Source organism: Amphiprion ocellaris, chromosome 3, assembly GCF_022539595.1.
Source record: "Amphiprion ocellaris isolate individual 3 ecotype Okinawa chromosome 3, ASM2253959v1, whole genome shotgun sequence".
NCBI lineage: Eukaryota > Metazoa > Chordata > Actinopteri > Pomacentridae > Amphiprion > Amphiprion ocellaris.
Window position 1 is genome coordinate 37,500,638 of NC_072768.1, and position 24,412 is coordinate 37,525,049.

The window sequence follows — 24,412 nt, forward strand, 5'->3', positions numbered from 1 at the left end:
TCTGATTTACCACATTTCCTTCAGTCTTTGAACGCAGCCCCGTGCATGCCTTGACGTCCACTTCCAACATTCTCGCCCTGGAGTGATTCATGTTGTCCTGAGTGCAGACAGGTACACCCTGTGCCCACAAACTGCAAAGAGAAGTCCTAATTATCAGGTAAGACGCTTAAAAAATGGAGTTATTAAAATTAAAAACGTGACACAACTGCTATGTCCCACGGTGAACATGCAGGGCATTGCTCAACGCTGTTACTGTGGTGTTTTTCCTCTTTTCCAGTCATTTTGCAGGATAATTAAAGCTAGAAAAAGCTGTTTAATGCTAAATTCTAACATTAAAGGCGGCGTTATGTCGTCTTTGTCAAAGGAACTGTTGTTTACAGTCCTGTCTGCTGTTTTGCTGCTAGCTTAGCTTTGCTAGCCAAACTTCATTTAGAAATCTTTCAGTTTAAGAAGTTTCGACTCGGTAGAGTTATACAAGCCACTTATGAAATCGAGTCATTAGTATTATGAATTGTCAAGTTTTTTCACAATATTCAGCACTGAACTGAGTCACTAAGCTGTATCTTATGTTGCATTTATAGTAAAATTTTGATGCGCAGCCTGCTACTGTTTGCCGTGCAAGAGGAGGACTAGCTAGCTGCAGAAGTAGCCTCTTAAAGCCAGTTTTATCCAAATTAGTGTTTTGTGTTCACTTTTGTGAGAGCCGAATTGAAGAATCTCCCCTATTATTTTATTTAACATCCTAAATTATGTTTAAATTTGACTACAAGTTTGATAACGAGCCGCAAACAACAATTGGGAGATATTTTTAATGAAGTTCAGCCTCTCTGTTGACAAGCTTAGACATGCCCGAAAACGGCAAGTGGTGAGTGTTGACTTCTTTTCTGCAGGCCGAATTTAAGAATGTCTTCTGTTAATTATGTTTAATGCATTAAATTGTGTTTTTAACTGACTCTCAGTTTTATAATAAGCCGTAGAAGATAATTAGAGATATTTTGGAAGAATTTCAGCTTGTTTTTCTCTGTTGACAGTTTGTTCTTAAGCTTCGACATGCCTAAATACACACAGGTCACTCCTGTTAAAGTCATTTTTATCCAAGAAAGCGTGTTATGTTGACTTTTGTGCAAGTCGAATTAAAGACCACACCCTCTTAATTCACTTAATGCTTGTAATTATCTTTTATCGTGAACTTCAGTGTGATATTGAGCTGCAGAATGTAATTGGGAGATATTTTTAAGGGATTCGGCTTTATATACTTTTTATATTATGCTTTAAGGCTTAGGCATGCCTGAAAATCAAATTTTCTCTTTGGTTAAAGCATTTTTTTAGACAAATATGCGTGTTGTGTTGACTTTCTGTAAGCCAATCTGAAGAATGCTCCTTGTTAATTCATTTAATGCTTTTAATTGTGTTTTATTTTAATATTTGAGATATTTTTCAGGAACTTCAGCATGGTATATTCTGTTTACAGTATGTTTTGAAACTTACACATCCCTGAAAATACCCTGGTCACACCTGTTCAAGCATTTTTTAGCCAAATTAGCATGTTGTGTTGACTTCTGTGCAGGCCTAATTGAAGAATGCACCCTATTTGTTGACTACCTTTAATGGTGTTTTATTGTGACTGTAAGTTTGATATGAAGCTTTAGGACATAATTAGCGATATTTTTAAGGAACTTCAGCTTGGTATTTTCTTTTTACAGTATACTCTGGGGCTTATGCATGCCTGAAAATGTACTTTTAGAGCAATTTCTTAGCGAAGTAAGTGCTTTGTATTGATTTTGGAGAGAGCAAAATTGAACGTTGCATTTGTTTAATGCTTAAATTATTTTTTTCTTGTGACCTTAAGTTTGATAATTAGCGGAAGAATATAATTGGAGATGTTTTTCAGGAACTTCAACTCGGTATGCTCTGGTGACAGCATGTTTTCAGGCTTAAACGTGCCTGAAAATGCACTTTTACCTCCTGCTAAAGCCATGTTTCTTTGTTTTTTTAATCTGAATAAGAATGTTTGTTGATTTATATGCAAGCTGAATTAAAGAATACACCGTCTTAATTAGTTTAATACCTTTTAGTTGTGTTATATTGTGAATCTAAGCATGCTATATAACATAATGAGATATTTTAAAAGAACTTCAGCTTTATATTCTCTGTTTAAAGTATGGTTTGGGGCTTAGACATGCCTGAAAATGCACTGTTCACTCCTGTAAATGCAATTTTTAATCCAAATGAAGTGTTTTGTGTTGACTTTTGGGATTTTTAAGTTTGATTATTTGCTGTGTAACATAGTTTGATGTATTTTTAGAGAAGTTCAACCTGTTTTTCTCTGTCTGACAGTTGGTTTTCGGGCGCAGACATGCCCGACTCTGCATCCAATGAGCCCGGATCGAAGGTTTCAGATCCTCAGCATTCCCAGAAACTCCTCAGGGTTCTTCGCACCTTCTGGCAGGAGCAAAGTTTCCACGATGCGTTGCTGGTGGTGGATGGAGAGGAGCTTCCCGTCCAGAAAAACATCCTGGCTGCTGCCAGTCCTTATATAAGGTCAGGGGATTTAGCAGTTCAAATATAATCATGCATTTGCTACATCTGTTCAGTGTTTATAGTTTAACAGCAGCATGGGTGTGTCCACCTTCACCAAAATAACAGCCGAGAGGCTTTCTAGGTTTGATTTTAATGCTCTGTTTTATTAATTAACGTGATTATTTGCTGTTAGAACCAAGCTGAACTACAACCCTCCTAAAGAAGACGGGTCCACGTACAGGATCGAGCTGCAGGGCGTCTCCATGGCGATCATGAAGCAGATCCTGGACTACATCTTCAGTGGTGAAGTGAGTTTGGACGTGCAGCATCAAATTAAATCAGATTAAATGTCAAATGACTCTAAATTGCACCATGTTACAGGAAACAGTCGGGTATTTACTCTTATGCCAAATAAAAAAACTACCAGCTTAGACTTACTGTCATAAAAATACAGCCCAAACATTATTGTAATCTTTTATTTTGTCAATGCTTTGTTTGTCCACCTTTGTTTTTGATAATAGACTCAATCGTTCTTAGCATTGATTATACCACATTTCTCCAAAGATGTTCTGTTACTCTTCACAGACTAATTTTTTCAGCTGTTTTTTTTTGCTGGAAGGGTTGTATCGATCTAGTTTTGTTTTTAAAATACCCTAAAGTTTCTGTTCTGTTGGATTCAAATCAGGTGGCATCTTGTCCATTTCACAGTTTACGCTTTTCTTATACTTTAGAAGCTTCTTCCAGCTTCTGCAGACTTGAAGTCCAGTATTTTGGGATGGATGGATGGATGGATGGATGGATGGATGGATGGATGGATGGATGGATGGATGGATGGATGGATGGATGGATGGATGGATGGATGGATGGATGGATGGATGGATGGATGGATGGATGGATAGATAGATAGATAGATAGATAGATAGATAGATAGATAGATAGATAGATAGATAGATAGATAGATAGATAGATAGATAGATAGATAGATACTTTATTAATCCCAAGGGAAATTCAAGCATTCATAGTTTTATCTATAAATATCACCTCCACAACACCTTTTTCACTCATGCAGTTTCATATCATCACACTCCCACCTCTGTTCTTCACTGTCAGGACCATGCATTCACTGTGGTAGTCCTGGTCAGGTTCACACCAAACATACTGGATCCATCTGAGTGGAACTAATTTATCTTTGCCTTATCAATCTTCACATTTCTCTTTAAAATACCCCAAATGTGTTCAGTTGGACTTAAGTCAGGTCACACAAAATGAACATGAATGGCTGCAAAACAACTGTAAAAGAGGCATAAAATGGCAACAAATAGACTCAGAATGGAAGAAGAGACACAAAATGATGCAAGATGACTTTAAAAAAAGTCACAAAATGCACCAAAATAAAGAAAATGACTGTAAGATGAAGCTGCGATGATTAATTGAATGATAATTTTTTTTTAAAAAAATGTCTAAATTCTGTGACTGTGGTTCTTTGTGAATATTTTCTGATTTCTTGAATCTCTTTGGACAAAACGAGACATTTGTCATCTTAGGCTTGAGAAATTCAATCATTTTAGAACCAATTTTATGCCATATAGTTTCTCTAAACCTTTTGTTTTTGATGGTTCAGAAGAGGAAATAATCGACTGTTTAACTTATAACTGCAGTTACTGAGAGGTTGGTACAATTTGGGATTTTGTGACATTTTAAACATCCAGAGGAATAAAACCAGCCATCCATTGAGAATTCCAGTTAGGAAAATGGGGATGTAATGGCTGGAAGACGTGGATGCTGTTCCAAACACTGTGAGATCAGATTACACTGGAAAAAGACACAACTTACGAGGCACAACAGGAATATATTCTGTATTTCAGGAGTGTTCTCGCTTCGCTTGTCAAGTGTATGTCTTGATATGTTAATTATTTCGTCACACACAGATCACTCTGAGTGAAGAAACCATCCAGGAGATGGTCCAGGCGTCCGACCTGCTCCTCATGACCGACCTTAAGTTCCTGTGCTGCCAGTTCCTGGAGAGCTGCATCACCGCCGAGAACTGCATCGGCATCCGGCTCTTCTCCCTGCACTACTGCCTTTACCACGTCCACTACGCCGCCACTGAGTTCCTGCAGACGCATTTCCGCGATGTGGCGTTGACCGAGGAGTTCAGGGAGCTGCCGCCGGACCGGCTTCGCGAGGTCCTGGGCATGGAGAAGCTGAACGTCGGCAACGAGAAGCACGTCCTGGAGGCCGTGGTGAGATGGTTCGGCCACGATCCGGACGACCGCAGGGTGAGTAAGACTCAGCGTGGAAAGGTGGCTTTAAAGTAACACCAGTTCTTGTGATATTTTCTCTTTTATACCAAACAATAACTAACCATGTGTTGAAAATGAAGCCGGTGCAGCAGTAACTGAACTCTCTAAACACTGAAACCTGCTGGAAAGTTTGAGAAGACGTCAGAAAATCGGCAAAATTACACAATTTATCAGCCACAAACTGCAAAAGCTGAAAAAATAATGAGAATTTGAACCTCCTGATGGTCTAGAAACTGCTCGTCTGTTTTGTGCTGTTCAACTGGGAAATTTATCCAAATCTCAGCTGAAACTTTAAGGCCTCAACACTAGGGCTGGACCCGAATATCCAAATATTCGGTCGTTACCGTGGTATCTGAATATTTATTTTGAGATCCGAATATTTGGATTCTACCCCAACCCGTTGGACCATGTTGCACGATCGGTATTCGACTTGTCAATTCGTCTCCCCCCCCCCCGTCAGATGTTATGAACCAATCCGAATATCTGGATATTTGTCATCAATCGGGCTGAATATTTGGAGCCTAGAAATTTCTCTTCGGACCAGCCCTACACTGCACACTGTGAGATTTTCAGCCGTCCCAGACTAAAGATAGCAGTCATGAGAGAATCGTTGCGATGTCTTTGGTCCTACGTCGCACAGTGAGACACGTTCAAGGACAGCCGTCGTCATGGTCTTATGACCAAAGACAAGCTGCCATAAAATTCTGACAGTGTCAGAAATTTGGGGTGATCGTCTCACAGTGTGATGCTGCTGCGACCTACGACATCTAACTAACCAATGGAAATGCAGGATGAAATGACGTACTGATAAATAAACCCAAATAGATGATTTGAGACGACAGTGGCAAAACGCATCAAAACAAATACGTGGGATTTAAACAAAGAAGACAGCCTAGTAGAGATGTGGCAGCAGAAGCCTTTTAGATGTGTCCTCCATCTCGAACCACAACCAGACAAAAAGTTTTTGTTTGTTATGTTTACATGTAGTGTGTTTTGTTGGAAAATGTCAGACCATAACAGTAAATGCTCACGTAAAATGCTAGTAGATGCTAACAAGTAACTAACTTTAAGCTCCCTTTGCAAAATTGACATCCCATATTGGCCTTTCTTTCTGAGCCACGACCGCATCCATTTTCTCCTCCTCCTTTTTTGTGGGATTTCTCTCCAAACACATAAATGTCAGCAGGGCGAAGGCTCCGTTCATGTTTCTTTAGTTTCTCTGTGACTGTAGAAGCTCCGTTTATGCTTCGATTGTTTATTTTTCATGGATGGACATCGCATGCTTATGTTTTATTCTTGCACGTTCACGTTGACTCACGTTCATCGTAGGCTGAGATTCAGCTGCGTTTCCATCGTCAATCTGCACAGAGCAAACTTCACGTCGTCCCCAAAGATTATTAGATTCATGTCGTACAGTGTAGCAAGCTGTGAACTTATAAGGTCGTTAAAATCGCACCGTGTGTAGAGGCCTTTAGATGCAGCAGTGGGTCAAAAATGACCCGGTAAGCTCGTTTTCTTGCAAAATCTTTCTAATGAAATGAATGCATTTCATTTTCCAGCTATTCCTCAAAACACATGCTTTTGATAACATTACATTTAATTTTTAAGTTAACTTTATACTTTTGAAGAAGTTGTAATATTTGTATTACTACCCGAAGCTCTTTATCACTGATAACATCATACAAGAGGTGATGGAAGGGCAGAGAACAGCAACAGCTGGAGGAAAAGAGTGGAAAAATGTCAACAAAATGGATGTTTACATTCTGCTAGTGCTGTTCTGTGCAATATTCTTCTTTTTCAATGATCAAAATCTGTTATAGAGGGAAAAAAACATATTTCAAACAAGAAATCATTCTTGTGTGGACAAAAATATAATACAAACAAATTACTATTCTTAACTAAACGGCTTAACAACACATTGATTCTCATAAGGGTCATTTTTGACCCTCTTATAGAAGAGTGTAGGTCCAATCAGCGGAGCATCTACGGGTTAATACCATGATATTTATCAAAATCGCTTGAATCTACGTGTCTTATTTAAACCAATCGCTAAAAAAATTCTGTGTTTTTTTGGTGCAACTGTGAAGTTATTAGTGACTTAGCTACGACTAACGGTCACATGAGAAAAAATCACAGACCTTTTGGCTGAACTGCAGGCAGTGTTTCCACATACCAGATAGGAGACGAGCATAGAAACGTAAAACTTTAAATAATACAATATCTACAGTATACTTAGGCATTTTTAACATTTTCTCTAGTATCTGTAACACATATGTGCTCTTGGAACACTGTTGTACAGATTGATTCCAGTTTTTTCAGTTTTGAGAAATCAAACTAATTAATTTTTTTCTTTATGAATGATTAATTTCATTTTAACTGAGTCATTCTGCACAGAAGACATTTCTGAGTTTTTTTCTCCTTCATTCTGTTTCTATAAAGGTGTTTCTGTGTTTTCAGGTGCACATGAGGGAGGTGATGTCTGCTGTGTGGCTGCAGGGTTTGGACTTGAGCTACCTGAGAGAGCAGGTAGAGCCACTTTTAATGTGTCATGATAGCATCAATCATCGCACAACAGCGGTATGAACGCACACTGCTGAAGTGATTTTATTTCAACAAAGCAGATTGAACACTTTTACAAGAAACTTAAAGTATGTAACTGTCCTTGAATCACTGATTTATACTTTGTGCTGCAAGTTAAACCTCATTTTTTTAGCTCATATTTGTTTACATTTTTCAAAACAAAGTGTGCCAAATTTGCGGTTAGCAGCTCCTTTTTGCAAAATATTGTTAAATATAATACCAACTATCACTGAATTACTTTATCGCCCAAAAAAATGTATAAATGTGATGATTTTCAGGCAGGATCTGCAGTGTGCATGCATGCACTGAGCCTTATTTTAAGCCTTTTCTTAATGTTTTTTGGGGAAGTTTTGCTATATGCACCACTGTATATGTTTTATTACTGTAGCCTCCTAAGACCTCCTAAAAGCTCTGGTTAGACTTGCATTTTGGATTTCCTCTAGTTCTTTGGGATAAGAAATAACCAATAAATATAATAATTGGAGAATATCTAATATCTGATTATTATATTTTATTATATTTATATTTATCTTCTACTCATGAACACTATGCTCTTTAAATAAAAAAAGGTGTCCACATACGTGAATGCCAGGTCTTGGGAGGTTAAGACTGAGTATATTTGAAAACTGAAGATTTAAAGACAAGTTTTGCAGGTTTTTGAACATTTATTTCTGACTGACATCAGAAATAATGACATCCTCTAAAGGTGTAAGTCTTTCTAAATCAGTAAATCTAATAACGTGTTTAGATCTGACTGAGTTACGTGTCAGATTTTTGAGACTAGAAACAACTTCATGCTGTTAGGGAATTCTGCCATGTTGAGAGAGATTCAATTCTGAGGATTCTCTTCAACCTTGACTATATATTGGGTTGGGAGAAATGCCATATTTAGATTATGGCCCCATATGGAGACAACTTGTCTGCTCCGTAACGTCAGACTAAGCAATATCTAACCTTAACCAAGTCATGGTTTTCCTGCAGCAGTTGTCTCTCTGTTGTGTGATCTATGGGTTCTTCAACTTGATTTAAGGCGACTGCAGTTGACAGATGCAACCTGCATGATATTCTGGGTTGTCTTCAGATAACAGCTGCAAGGGAATACCTCAATAAGGGGAAAGAGAGTAATTGTTCCTTCACACATGCATCTGATGTGCCTCATGTTTTCCCTCTGTCTCCCTTGTGTTTCACTAAACTCTGGGATATAAATCTACTTTTTCTAGGTGGGAGCTTCACTAATCAGCTCAAATTTACCACCCAATTAAAGAAATATTCTCCTAAAATCTGCCAGTACTGCTGCAGATTCTGTGTTCATTAGTCTGTTCTGTGAGGTTGTGAATCTCCACGAAGGTTTCCGAACCCTTAAAACCCGACTGTGTTGCTCTGGTTTCCCATCAGACCATGGGGGAGCCGCTGATGAGGGAGGTGATCAGAGAATACTGTCAGCCGGTTTTATCGGCCGGCCAGCTGCAGGGCGCAGACATGTTGGCCGCCTTCAAACCCAGAGGATACTCGGAGTGTATCGTCATCGCAGGAGGAGAAGATCGCCAGTAAGTCAACATTCTTCTTATTGTGATCCTTTATCTTCTGTCTGGCCTCCCATCAGCACAAACAAAGAAGCTTGGCCATTTTATTCTGCTCAATGTTTGGGGAAAAGCAGTTTGAATTTACAGAATTGCTTTGCTAGTAGCCATCAAAAGTTTGGACACAGCGACTTTTCCAAAGGATTTTCTTCATTTTTGGAAAAAATTGAGCCCCCATATACTACAGATATTGTAGTATTTACATTTTTACAACCTCAGAATGCAGCTCCACAAAGATGTTTCTCCATGCTGAATGTATCTCCAACAACTTGCTCCTCTGTTCACTGTTTCTGAGCCATGCTGCATTTATTTTATTCATCCAGTAGCTTTGATTTTCCTCTCAGTCTCTCTGTGGAAACACTGCCTGCAGTTCAACCTGGAAACTCTCAGAATTTTTATCATGTGACTGTTGGTCACACCTGAGTCAGTCGTAATTTATTGGTTGTGAGGAAAAGCACAGAATTTTTAAATTTTTTGCAGCATCTGTTTTTACAAAAAACATTTAAAATAACTTTGATGAATTATCACAATTTAATTTTGATGAATTACCTGAGAGTTGTGGCTTCTCAGCTCGAGCATTGAGTGCAGATTTTTTTTTGTTTTTAAAGAATCTGGAGCAAACTATGTATTTCTAATGAATTTTTAAGTGGGAGTAAGTGATTTTTATGAAATATTGGTTGTTTTTCCTTTACATAGCTGTACGTCACACATGATTAGTGGAAGATTCTCAAATAAATAATTAGCCTTTTTTTTTTTTAAAAAGAAAAAAGAAAAAGTAGCTTTCAAAACCAGCATTTTTTAGGATTTAGAGGTAAATTTTATTTGGAGGCTTAGTTGTAATTTGAGCTACTATTTGTACCGTTTGTTCAAATATTTTGCAGTTTTCACGGATGAAAAGTTTGAGTATTTTAAAAATGTATTCATTTTTTTCTTTTTAAATTGAAACGCGGAAAGACGTAAGACAGAAACGCTACATGTAAGGGAGTATTTTAATGATATGTAGAGTAAATATCACAATTTTAGGCTTAAATTTGTTTTTTTTCCTGGTGAAACTGTTCATCACACATAAGTAGTTTAAGGAAAGGTGATGAGCTTAGTGTTTTTACAATTTCTGCTTGATAAATGGTGGCACTTTTGCTATTTTAAAAAACATATAACAGGTCTTTTAAACCTGCTGACAGGGTTTGTGGGTCAGAGGGAGCAGTTTTGTTCTGCACTGCAGAGAATAAACAAAAACGATATAAAGAAAACCCTTAAATGAGCAGATGTGTCTAGACTTTAAATCTGAAAACATCAAATAGCAGCAGTTTTGGTGCAGAATGACTGAAAATATGATTTTTATAGACACGTAGACCCGAGTTTGTGCAAGAGTTGTAAGGTTTAAAAGGTTAAATTGGTGCTCTGCTGGTTTTTCTCTCGTCCAGGAGCAGGAAGCCGACCGCCGCCACTCGCTGCATGTGTCCGCTGTACGACATCAACAGACAGAACTGGATCGAGCTGCAGCCGATGAGCGTCGCCAGACTCGGACACGGAGTCGTTGCTGCCGGTCAGCGACTCCTTTAAAACTCCTGCTGCAAAAGACAATCACAGTTTGGTTGTTGTTGTTAAAATTCTACCTTTTCCTGTCTGTCAGAGGGTTTTCTGTTCGCGATGGGAGGAACCGATGAACACAACACAGTTCTGGGCAGCGGAGAGAAATACGACCCCGACTCCAACAGCTGGAGCTCCATACCGCCGATGCTCCAGGTACGAACACACCTGGACACGGCATTATAGGGATCGGTAAAGCTAATTATTCTCTGGGTAAGTCTGTCTGTTATACAGCAGCCATGTTACAGTTTATTATAGTGTATTTGCGCTCTTTTATTTTTGTTTTATACTTCTTGGCCGCTAGGTGTCAGCAAAGTTGAAATATTCAACTAAATTTTGAGTGAATATTATTTAAATGTACAAATGTTTTAATAACATGCGTACAAGAACATGAATTTGAAGTCATAAATCACTACTTAAAACACTATCGAAGCCATAAAGCCAAGGCAAGCTAACTTTTAATAGCACTTTTCATCCACAAAGGCAATTCAAAGTGCTTTACATAGTGCTTTAAAATCCCTAAAAAGAAAAAAAAAAAACATTCAAATTCATAGGATAAAAAATAAAATAAAAGGTTTAAAGGTAAATAATGATAAATTCAAATAAAGATAAGACAAGTTCAAACCAGAGTTTATGGAAAAATGGCTCATTAATTAAAAAAGCAGTTGTCATCTTAGTTTTAAAAATGAACATAGTTGGAGCAAATGTACACAAAGTTGACATATAAGAGCAAATAAATAAGTGTATGAATAACAGAATAAATGCAGAAATAAATAATTTAAAGTAGATAATTAAGTATGAGGCGGATAAAAGTGTCTTACGTGTCAATAAACAAATGCACAAAATAAGAAATGTGGAAAAATAATATGTAATTTAATAAGATACTGAGTGAATGATTTTGTATTGGGAACCAAATGTGACTTAAATATTGATGAATAAATGCATACAGAAATAAAGAAAGTAATGTGTAAATAATACAGAATTAAATAAGTAAATAAATGCATTAATAAAAGTTAGTATTTATAAAAAGGGCAGGTGAAAAGAGACTTAAATATCAGTAAATAAATGTGCATATAAATAAATAAACAATGCAGAAAAAACTAATAATTGCATATATAGGAATAAATAAAGTAAATGTTATTTACTTTTATTTTTATTAAAAAATTAAATATGCAAACATAGCACATGGGACATAAATACAATAAATAAATATGGTATCTCTGTAAATCATTGGTTTATGATCTGCTGCCACTAAATTTAGATTTAAACATAAATAAAATTACAGTAGAAATACCGAAACAAAGAAATATTATAACTTATTGTTGGTTCCTGTCCTGAAGACGTTTTGTGTTAATTTGCATCACTTTGTTTGATTTTTGCCGTCGCTGATGTTCTCAGGCTCGGCAGAACTTCGGCGTGGTGGAGCTGGACGGTCTGATTTACGTCCTGGGAGGAGAGAACGACGTGACAGAGCTGATCACCGTGGAAGTGTTCGATCCTCACTGCAGCACCTGGAAGATGCAGACCAGCATGACGATGATACGAAAGGTACAAAACGCACAGAAATACCACAATAACAGCAGACAGGTATGATGTAGAGGAGACACAAATGACCATAAATATATCAGTAAAAGGAAAAATAATGTCTAGACCAGGTTGGTTTAATCAGCAATTAAAGAATTAGCCAATTAGAAGCCACCATAATCTGCAGAGGAAGACTTTATATCCTGAGTTTGTCGACTTTTTGGACGATATTTCATATTTCTGTTTATTTTGGGGAGTGTTGCCGTGTCTTTGTATTCACAGATTGTGTGCGTGAATGTCACAACTAAGTAAACAAACATGAGCTCTGTTTATGTGTTTGTTTGCTGTGGGCGTTATGACCTACTTTTTGCTTATCGTTCTTTGTGATGATAAAGTTTAGAGGTGTTTCTTATCGTGTTTATCGACGGGCGTGATTTTTTGTTAGTGTGTCTACACAACCACCAAAAACACCTCAAACAAATGAACAAAAACAGCATATTGTCCTAAAATGTGTTCTAACTGACGCCCCCTGGTGGCCACAACCTTATCTACTGCTGAAAATATATAGTCTTTCCATTCAGCATATTAAAAATAATAATTATACAAGCAGAAACCAGATGTTTTACTGTTCTAAATGGTTCTTTTAGTGGTGACTAAGTTCTGCAGTAACACTGGTCCAAGTACAGTAAAGATGATGAGTCTGTTTTACCTTATTTGACAGGAATCTCTGTATTTTCCTGTTATTTCTGATCATTTGTTCACCAAAAAATGGCTATTTTACTTGATTAAATGAAACTCCAGTAAATAAAACTATGTGAGGAAAAAGATCTTAAATAAAAATCTTAATTTTTTATTACTTGACATTGGTTTAACCTCTTTGAATTCCTTTATGCAGGAAAAACTCTGCACACTTACTTACAAGCAACCACACAGAAAATACAACTTTAAAACTATTTTAAATGAATGATATTTAGTGCAACTAAGCAATTTTAGCCTTATTATTATGTTGGAATATGTAATTATGATTAATTCTTCTCTAGATAATTAGAGGCAGGCGCATCTAAACACAAGTTGCAGATTAGTTTTGTGTTTCATTGCTGAAATATTACAATAAAAAGACCAGAGACATCGAAGAAAACAACCAAAATTTATCAGTGTCTTATTATTTGGTTGCTGTGAAGAGAAGTTTCCATCCACTGGTAAATACCACATATGTCAATCTTGAGTTTCCAACGACTCCTAAAACTTTTAATTTTCTATGATGGAATCACTGAAATGTGTGTCTTTATCACAAAAACGATGATGTATTTCTTTCATCAATTTATTGTAAAACAAAGAAAAGACCTTCTGGAGGAAAGTTCTGTGGTCAGATGGAAGAAAAACTGAGCAGAAATCTGTTTGGAGGAGAGAAGGTGAGGCCTTTAACCCCAAGAACACCAAACCTACCATCAAGCATGGAGGTGGCAGCATCATGCTCTGGGGCTTCCTAGAAGTGCTTCTGGACTGGTTTCAGACTGGATGTTGGACTGGTTCTGGACTTTCTTGGGACTGGTTTATGTTTGGTTTCAGTCTTGGTTCTCCTGGTTTTGGATGTGATTTAAAGTTGGTTTAGGATTTATTTTACTCTGGATCTGGTCCTGGATGAGGACTGGTTTCAGACGGTCTTGGACTTTTTTAGGAGTAGTTTAGATTTAATTTTGGTCCTGATTTTGGACTGGTTTTGGACTTGTTGAGGACTGTCTTAGGTGGTTCTTAGACTTTTTTTTAACCCCACAAACACCAAACCTACCACCAAGCATGGAGGTGGCAGTATCATGCTCTGTGGAACTGGAACTTTACACAAAGTAAATGGAATAATGAAGAAGGAGGATCACCTCCACGTTCTTCAGGAAAACCTAAAACCATCAGCAGAAGGTTGATCTTGGACACAGTTGGACGTTTCAACAAGACAATGAGTCCAAACACACATCAGACGTGGTAAAGAAATGGTTCCATCAGGCTAGAATGAAGGTTCTAGACTGGTCTCCCCAAAGTCCTGACTTAGACCCATCTAGAACCTGAAGAAACAAGTCAGAAAGACGACAAATTTAGTGGAACTGAACCAATTCTGTCCAGAGGAGTCAAAGATGAACCAGAAGATTGTGGACAGAAACCAAAAGAACCAAACTGAGGTGGAAATGGCCAAACATTAGCATTTCTGTATGTATATTTTAGACCCAGCAGATTATGTCATATTTCCAGAAGACCTTTAATAAATCTGTAAAAGAACCAAAATACGTGATCGTTCTTTGTGTTAAACAGCTGTAGAGTGGGTTTCAATGATTCCTTCGTAGAAAATTCAGAATTTTTGGAGTCACTGAAACTCAAGCCTGGTCTTTTCAAGAGTATACTAACTTTGACTATAGCGGGTAGGAGTTGAACTTCATCCTGTTAATAAATTATAATAAATCTAGAATATAATATAAAAAATACTCCAGGGTTCAGGGTGAACAGAGTAAATATGAGCCTGTAAGTCAGAGTGTTCTAACTTTTACTGCTGTGTCTCCTTCAGGTCGGCTGCTACGCCTCCATGAATAAGAAGATCTACGCCATTGGTGGAGGCTCGTATGGGAAACTGTTTGACTCAGTCGAATGCTTTGACCCTAAAACCCAGCAGTGGACAGGTCTTTGTCCTCTGAAAGAAAGACGGTAAAGAACTGGTGTGAACTAAAGAAACAGGATGTTGTCTCAAGTCTTATCTCAGACACAGTTCAACACAAACATACTTGTTTCAGTTGCACAACAGGAAATGCAACACGTCTCCGTGGTCACTGTCATGCTAGCAGATCAGCCAGTTTTAGTTTCAGTTTGACTCCCCCAAACACCGCAGTCACACCGACTTATCAGACTCCTCAGAGGTGCAGTTGAGTCACACTGTGGTTCGAGAAACTTGCAACCCTCTGAGTTTCACTTTGATGTCTGCTCACTGGTGTGAAGCAACTTTTTCACCATCACTAAAATGTTAAATGATCCACGACGGACATTCTGCACCCTGTTTCATATGAACACATTTAATGTTTTTTGAAAAAGCGGTTTTCCGTCATGAGTCATCCTTCACACTTCCTGGTTTTCAGTGTAATTTGTGCGTGGTGTCATTTTTCCTGTTATGTTTAGCAGCTACTTGTGCTTTTCTACCATTTTACATCATAAAATAACCAGTCAGTACCAACACGATTAACCATCTGAACCCCAAAACCTGCTGGTGGCTCTGAAAGGCATGTTTTAAAAGAAATACCAAAATAACACCATTTATCAGCCAGAAATTATTTTTAAAAACATATGGGATCGGTTAATTTTCAACCCTCCGATGGTCCTTGCATGTATTATGTGGAATGTAAAGTTCCTGTTGGGAAAAAAACACATCTAAGTTTAAAATTGAGATATATCAGAAACTGTAAAAATGTAAAGAATCCATTAATTTTTAATTTCCTGGTGGTCCTTGAACTAAACGTGTGAAGTGCTGTTCCACAAATGAAATTTTTCCCCCCAAAATAACCATTTCCTCTAAACATATCCTGTAAAAAATGAAAAATCCTGCACTCCTAAACACAACTGATACATTTCTTCAAAGTTCCCTTTAAGTTACATGTTTAATTTTGAACCCAAAACCTGCTGGTGGCTTTAAAAGGCATGTTGTTTTTTAAAAAAAATACCAAAATGACACCATTTATCAGCCACAAATTATAAAAAAAACATATGGGATCAGTTGATTTTCAACTTTCGGACGGTCTTTGAATGTATCATATGAAATGTAAGGTTCCTGTTGGAGCAAAAAAAAAAAAAAAACATCTGAGTTTAAAATTGCGATATATTATTTAAAAAAGTAAAGATTAATCATTCAGAAACTGTTAAAGGCATAAAAAAAATCCTTAGATTTTAATTTCCTGATGGTTCTTGAACGAAACGTGTGACATGCTGTTTCACAAAGGAAATTATTCTACATCAATGAAGCATTTTCTAGTTTGATTTTCTTGCGGTACACACAGTATATTCACATTTAGAGCATGTACATCCCTGTTATATGTGGAAATGTAAATGTAAATATATAGTAACGTTTCAGTAGAGAACATTTTTTCTGTGTTGTTCAATGAAGTTCTTTTCTTTTTTTTTTTTTAATTTTCCTCCTGCTCAGGTTCGGTTCCGTTGCCTGCGGCGTCGGTCAGGAGCTCTACGTGTTCGGTGGAGTCAGAAGCCAAGAAAACGAAAACCCCGAACAAAGACAAATGATGACCTGCAAGTCCGAGTTCTACCACGATGAGATGAGGAGGTCGGTGCTTTTAAAACACTTCTATTAGCGTCTATATAACCACTGATGGCGTCCAACTGTGGTCTGAATGTTTCGCGTTAAACATCATACTATAGATGAACATAGAGTATATTCATCTCTAAACACAATTCTTATGTCCTGTACTACAATAAGGATGTTTAGGTGTGTGAGCAGGTAAAAGAGGTGTTTTTAAAGTGTAAAAATGCAGAAACTGTGCGTTGTGCTGCAGGTGGATGTTCCTGGACGACCAGAGTTTGTGCATCCACACCAGTTCGTCCTTTGTTTACGGCGCCGTTCCCATCGGAGCCAGCATCTACGTGGTGGGAGACCTGGACACGGGTCGGTAAAATAAAAATAAAACCTGTTCAAACGCCCGGCGGAGCTCTGGGAGGTCCGATAGATTCATGTTTTTGTTGTGCCTGCAGGCGCCAGCTTCGACTACATCCGGGAGTTTCGTCGCAGCACCGGGAGGTGGCAGCGAACCAAACCCATGTTCCCCAGCGACCTGTCGAAGACCGCCTGCGCCTCGCTGAGGATCGCCAACTGTCGGCTGTTCCGCCTCCAGCTGAACCAAGGGATGTTCAGGATCCGAGTCTGAGTCTGCAACACCGGTACCGTTTTATGGAAACATACTAACACTGATGAAACGTTCTAGTCGTGTTGAAGAACGTGACTCCGTTCGATTCGATTCGATGGGACGAAAGTTCATCTTTTTTTTCTTTCTTAAACAAACCCAAGTATGTTTTATTTTTTTAACGTGGGACTTGTTCATTTTTAGGTTTTATTTTAATGGACATTCCTCGTTTGTGACGTTTACTGGTGAAAGATTTTTATTTGTGGGGCAGATCTGGTTAAAGTCAACCTGCTGTGTTTCCCATTATTGTGCCCGTTGCATCGCTATGCTACATGCTAACTTTGCACTTTCCACCTCGGTTGTAGAGATTTGAACGAAGAGTTGTGTAAAAAACAACGTATATTGGAGCAAAAATTGGGGTTTCCCTTCAGCTCTTCACAAAAAACTTTGATTTCTATATACATTTTGTTGTTCTTGTCACTTTGACTAAAAGGAAACACAAAAATTTGCATCCGAGAAAGAATATTTTATAAACATTTGCTTCAAAAATCACAGCAAAGTCTAAATTAAATTCATATTTATTAGATAAAAGTTGAACCAAAGTGCTGCACAGTTAAAATAACTATGAGTAAAAGATAAATCAGAATAAAAGTGCAATAAAAGTTGAAGTCAGAATGTGAAGTTCTGCTTAAATCAATAGGTTCTGTTAAAATGTTAACGCTACTACTAGTTTTACTGATACTCCTTATTGATCTGGTGCTTTAACTGTACTCTTATCTGTACTTTTTGATTTTTTTTTTTTTAGGAGAAAAACCCTCAAAACAAATCAAGAACAGAATTATTTCCTCAGACATGCTGTATATAAATTAACAATCTGCCATAAAATTGTTCTGAACCAATCACTATTATAAACTATAATGTTATAACGAGTATGTAAAACACAGATAATAATTATTTGCAGCAAAAGAAAGCAAACGTTATAGACGCTAACGTTGGGTGGAGACTTAAATCTCCACTTTGACCAGATGTTAGGTAAAAGTTGGCACATTGTGTTGATACAACCTCTTTTACTCTCCACTTTTAGGTATAAAAGGAATGCAGGACTTTTATTTTGACAGTATTTTCACTGTCAAACGTGAATAGTTCTATGAAGAGAACAGTTAATACACTTATTCTTCCACTAACGCGAATATTCAGTTGAAGAAACAGTGAAAATGAAGTAAAAGGAAGTTTGTCTGCAGCCCTAAAACCACTAAATCCTGCTGTTCTGTGCTCTGAAAGTGAAAATAAAATTCAGAATTAATGAACACAGTTAAACAAACATCTGGAGAATAACTACTTGTAACCATTAACCCATGTTCGTATAATTAAGTCTGTGTGCAAGCATAACATACCTGGTTATTGAGGGGTGAACCACCAGCTCAGGATTTGGAAAGCAAAAATGCATCTTGTTTTATGGTGCAACACAACGTCGGAGCTCATTGATCCTCTGGTATTTAAAAAATTTAGCCCCTGGATGGTGAATAAGGTGGTGCCAACCCATTTAAAACCTTGAAAACGAGCAATATAACCTTAAAATCAATCCTGACACGAATACGAAGCATAAAGAGAGGACAGTGCAAAATAGAAAACCGGATATCCAGCACATAGAATCCTTTTTTCTTGTTCTAACATCCTTTACTGAGCTTCGGTTCCAGTCGTTCTTCGTCTTTAATGCTGATTAATGTCTTATAAAAGTCAGACTCACATATAAGAAACAAACCAGTCGATGAATATGCAGGTGATCAGGTCTAAAAGAAAGAAACGTAAAGAATTTAGTGGTTTATTTCTATGTTTAGAGGAGGTTGGGGTGGATGAACGGTCAACAAAACATCAGACTTTAACACTGGAGAGATTTTCTTTAACCATAATCGACAGCTAAAGAGGGATTTGACCATTATCTTGGAAACTTTTAGATCTATCAATCTAAAATTTCATGAATATCTTAATAAACATCCAAATATATGCAAAAATTTTAGGCAGAGGAGATACTGTTGTAAAAATTTGATGATTTCACATGGAATGACCCGTAAATGAACATTTTTGTTATTTATTTTTAAAAAGTAAAACATTTGGACATGGTTAATTCCTGTACTTTATCAAAAAACCCATTTAAAAGTAAAGCAAACTACTATTAAGACATTGCAACAATATAGAGTATATTCATCTATAAACACAGACGTGATGCATTTTCATGTCCTATACTGAAATAAAGATGTTTAGGTGTCTGAACAGTTTTTTAAAAATCAGGCTTTTAGAAGAAATTACCCAGTAGTGGCTTATTTTTATGTTTAGAGGAGGTCGGGGTGGATGGACGGGTCAACAAAGCATCACACTTTAACATGGGAGAGATTTTCTTTAACAGTGACCATAATCTGCCCCTAACTTTAACCATGCAGAGCAGCTGAAGAGGGATTTTTACATTATCATGGAAACTTTTAGATCTATCAATCTTAAATGTCATGAATATCTTTATAAATATAATACAAATTTTATGGTAGAATTTCAGGCAAGAGATGGTGGAGGAGAAATTGATGTAAAAATTTGATGATCTGAGATGGAATGACTCGTAAATGAACATTATTGTGATTTGTTTTTAAAGGTAAAAGATTTGGATGTGGATAATTCCTGCACTTTATAGATAAATCCATTAAAAAGTAATTCAAGTTAAAGTGTATTCATCTATAAACACTGATATGTAGTCAAATTTTCATGTCCTACACTGAAATAAGGATGTTCGTGTCTGAATGGGTAAGAAATTACCCAGTGGTGGTTTATTTCTGTGTTTAGAGGAGGTTGGGGTGGATGGACGGGTCAACATAATGTCACATTTTAACATTAGAGACATTTTTCTTTAACTGTGACCATAATCAGCCCTTACCTTTAACCATGCAAAGCAGCTAAAGAGGGACTTTTAACCTTAAACAAGTAATTTTTGTGCCTAAACTCAACCTTAACCATCACAGCTTTCGATTCACAACCAAAGATTCCACTGAATGTCTCCTTTTTAAACCACACAAGCACCTTTAGTGCCACAGCAGTAGGTGGAAAAGCTAATGAAGTCCTGCACAGTGTAGAAAATCCCCAAATGATGTAGTAGATGAGGAAGTGCCCCAACTAGTAAATCAGAAAATAACGTAATAATTTCACTTGGTTGTATCTCCAACACTAACTCTAGGCTCGAGGTCTTTCCTAGACTGAGCTGTCCGGACGCCGCCTGTTCAGAAATAGCGTCCTGGACGTGTCGCTGCCTTCGTGGCCTCTGACTCGGATTTACGGTCGCTGCAGTTTTGGCATCTGTGGACCTCGTTTGTTCTGAGTTTCAGCTGCTGCCGTCCGTCGTCGGATCAGCAAACACAAAGTAAACACACTTGAGTGCAGCTCATGCAGTGTTGACTCAGACACACCTCTTCATATCGGGCTGCTCAGCTTGAGTTAGTCCGGACTGAAGGCCGATGCATAGTGATCTCTAACACTCTCAACTCCAAGCAGCTTATGGAAGTTTTTTTGCACGTTTTTCCTCAGCGTGGGCTTGTTTTTTTTAAATTCCTGCACCTTTATGGAAACAGAGAGAATGGAGAATGACAGAAATCATAAAGAATAAAACAGTTAATGGTTAATTAATGGTAAATATCACATGCTGTAGATATTTTGCTATTTATTTATTTAAATTTTTACCACTTCTACCAACTCTGCATTTTCAGTTTGCTCTGCACATCAGCAGTAGAAAGATGTTTCACCATGCTGAATGTATCTTGTAACAGCTTCTCTGTTTCTGAGCCATGCTGCATTTATTCTGTTGATCCAGGAGGTTTGGTTTTCTTGCTGTTTCCTCTTTGCTCTGTGGAAACACTGCCTGCAGTTCAACCTGAAACCTGTTGGTCACAGCTGAGATGGTCATGGCTTCCCAGTTGTGCTGAGGAGATGACATTTATTTGTTTTTACAGGATCGGCTCACTGCAAATGATTAGTTTTTGGTAGATTTCTGAATTTTTGGCGAAATTTTGTTGCAGTTTTAAGCTTCGATTTATCAAATTTTACCAATAGAACTGCATTCCACATGTGACTCATTTAACCCTCGTGTCGTCCTGTGGGTCAAAATTGACCTGTTTTAAATTTGAAAATGTTGAAAAAAAATATATATTTCCACAGCGAAACTTCTGATGTCCACATTTTCAACATTTTTGGGAAATCTATGAACATTTTTTGGTGGAAAAAAAGAAATGTTAAAAATGTTTATTAAGAACATTCACAAAAAAATCAACCAAAATCCAGTGAAATTCGCTGGATTTTGGTTGATTTTTATGTGAATGTTCTTAAAGAAAATATAGGAAGTTTTACTGATATATATGGAATCACTTTAGATATTTTTAGGATTTTTTTTGAAGATTTTTACTCATTTTTAAAAAATTTTCTTGCCAAATTTGGGGGATTTTTGAAAAAAAAAAATAAAACTTTTAAGGGAAACTTTTCAGGACTTATTGGAATTTTCTTCCTGAAGGTTTTGCAAATTTTCAGAAATTTGGGGAATTTTTTTGCTGAATTTTTGGGGTTTTTTTTCAGACAGGGAATCAAAATTTTTTTCGTGCCCGTAAATGAGGACAACAGGAGGGTTAAGGATTGCTGTAAAGGGTTGTTTTTTTCTGTTTTTCTTGCTTCTAGATACTAATTGGTGTGAAGAAAACAATGCCTTTTATGGCTACTAGCACGTTCTTGGGTTCTGAGAGTTAATTGGGTGCTACAGCAGGTCGTTTTGTCATTTGAGCTACTGTTTGTGCCATTAGTGAAGTTTTCACCGATGAAAAGTTGGTGTATATTTCAGAGATGGTCATGGCTTTCTCAACATTTCTTTGTTTTTTACAGGATCCGTTTAGTGCAAGCAGTAAATCTTTGGTAGATTTGTGAATTTCCGGTTAAATTTTAGTGCAATTTTAAGCTTAGATTTAGCAAATTTTTCCAATGGAACTGCACTCCACCCATGATCCATTTAAGGACTGTCATAAAGGGGTCATTATTTTTTGTTTTTATTGTTTTATGGCGACTAAATGGTGTGAAGAAAACAATGCCTTTCAAGCCTGCTAGCACGTTCTTGGGTTCTGAGAGTTAACTGGTTGCTACAGCAGGTAGGGTTGTCATTTGAGCTACTATTTGTACCATTAGTGCAGTTTTCACCAATGAAAAGTTGGTGTGTATTTTAGAGTTCTTGTTTTGTTAATATATGGGGGGCACAGAGGGAAAGAAAATGTTACACAAATGGTTTATTTTATAAATGAGACACTTAGAATAAAGTGATTTTAATGAAATAACATTTAAAACTTACATTTAATTGTTTTAATAACACGTGCCACGTGATACGATCAACAACAATGAAAATAATTCTTCAACAGTTTAGCAGTTCTTTGTGTTTTCACAGTTTTAGACTCTGATAAATGGTGTCATTTTGCCTTTTTGGTTTTCAAACCCACAAGTTGGTTTGTAAATTCAAATGATTAAACTGTTCTTACTCAAGTGACACAAGAATGTTAGTTAATTGTGTAATTTTTTTTTCAATACTGAGAAAACTATATAGTTGGTTTTCGCTGGATTTATGTCGTCACTTCTTTCAACATGATATATTAATATTTAAACACACAATCCAGGATCCAGATCTAACCAAACAGTTTGAATTAGAGCTGCAACAGTTATTTAATGAGTTGTTAACCATTAAATTAATCACCAGCAGTTTTGATAATCTATTAATCGGTTTGAGTATTTTTAAATAGAGGAAAAATAATTACATTCTCTGATTGCAGCTTCTTAAATGTGAATATTTTCAGGTTTCTTTCCTCCTCTTTGACATGAAAATAGTTATCTTTGAGTTGTGAGACCATAAACTCACTCAGAAAATGTTTACTGAGGAAGCAAATCAAGTAAGAAAGGCCATTTTCTTATAGACGTGTAATTATTTTGCAACCAGAGGAGTCGCCCCCTGCTGGAGGGTCTGTGTTTCTGTAGTAGAGGAGGCTACGTTTTTAGGACTACATTTCTAGGACCTTTTGTTTTTGAGACAGTGCTAAATAGCCATGATAGATAACAATTGTAGCATAAATGTAAATCAAATTAGTTTAATATTTAACAGTTTTGATGTCTTAGCTGGTGAGCAAAGTTAGCATTAGCTTGCCAAAAGGTGAGTTAAAATGATTGTAGTCTTCAGGAACTACAAACAGCCATCTTTTAGGTAACAATAGCTTGCTACAAAAATTAGCCTGTTTATTGAAGTGCTATTTTGGCTAGTCCAACTTTGTTTTAATGGAAATTAAAAACTGACAAAGTGCTGAAAAGTTGTTTACCCGCAACACATGTTGTCAGCCAGTCTTTTCATTTTGGCAATGATTTTGTCATTTTTTTTTTAGCCAATATAAGTTGATTATGTGGACATAAATTAAATCCAGGACAGAAATTCAAAAAGTCTTTGGTCCAGTACTAAGATTAGGCCTAATTTTATTTGACCAACTATGCTTTTTCTTTTTAAAGATGCACGAAATGATTTAATAAATACAATTTTTGTCTAGTTTGAACAGATGCGCCACATTCTTTAGTAGTGTTTTGAACTTTAAATCCACAGCTAATACTATTCTGGGTGGAATAACCCTTTAAAACTGTAAGTTACCTACTTGAGTGATCAACAAAAACAAAGGTCCTACTACTGCGGTCCTGAAACTGCAGCCATATAACGCCTGAATGTTACCAAGAATGTAGGTTTAAGGCTTCATTCTTTAGATCCGTCTTTTTTTTTAAACACAACTGATACCTGCAATAGAGTAAGAACAGGTGACTGCTGAGGTCTGTGAATATTCTGCCTCTTTATTTCTGGCACACATTCCGTAGTGTCTTATCATTTACAGTAAATATTTCCGAGCTGCTCTGTATATACTAAACATCACTTGTTCCGACAGCTCATGCCAGTCTGTGTTGTGATTCACTGGGAGACTCCATAAAGGGAAAATAGGAGCAGTCCAACCTGAAAAAGTCAACCCAAAGTCGCGTTGCGTAAGACGGGGAGTGAAGACTGTTGTTTCAGTTTATACTTTTGTAACTGATGCATGAGGAAGTTTTGTAAGATGTTGAAGCTCATGACTGTCATTCACTTGCGTCAAAGGAATTAAATCACCAAAGTGGTCAAACACGTCTTGTTGCGTTTGTTTCTGTTATTCTTTCTTCTTTCTCTTATGTCTATCCAGTGACTCAAGCAGTGATTGAACCCAAACGTAATCAGGTAGTCTTTTTGTACTGTAAGGATGTGCAAATACTAAAAGCTCTGTATGAATTATGAATACCAACACTTTCAGGGTTTATACTGCTCAAAATGGGCCTTTGGGGGTTAACTGTGCTTGACAGTAACCCTGACTGATTGGAA

At 37.0% G+C, this 24,412-nt stretch overlaps 1 protein-coding gene across 1 annotated transcript; it reads left to right on the forward strand.

Moving 5' to 3' along the window:
- On the forward strand, positions 1-24,184 carry gan (gigaxonin). The gene is made up of 13 exons (XM_023271004.3): positions 1-157; positions 2,338-2,541; positions 2,714-2,828; positions 4,449-4,799; positions 7,281-7,349; positions 8,799-8,950; positions 10,408-10,529; positions 10,617-10,729; positions 11,972-12,121; positions 14,649-14,785; positions 16,269-16,403; positions 16,633-16,742; positions 16,829-24,184. Exons 2-13 carry the CDS (start codon positions 2,357-2,359, stop codon positions 16,999-17,001), a joined length of 1,812 nt encoding a protein of 603 aa, XP_023126772.2. The 5' UTR covers positions 1-157; positions 2,338-2,356; the 3' UTR covers positions 17,002-24,184.
- The last annotated feature ends 228 nt before the right edge of the window (positions 24,185-24,412 follow it).

Coding starts and splice junctions, on each gene's coding strand:
- gan (XM_023271004.3), top strand. CDS start 2,357: ATGCCCGACTCTGCATCCAATGAGCCCGGATCGAAGGTTTCAGATCCT. Junction 14,786..16,268: donor TGTCCTCTGAAAGAAAGACG/GTAAAGAACTGG, acceptor CCTCCTGCTCAG/GTTCGGTTCCGTTGCCTGCG. Junction 16,404..16,632: donor TACCACGATGAGATGAGGAG/GTCGGTGCTTTT, acceptor GTTGTGCTGCAG/GTGGATGTTCCTGGACGACC.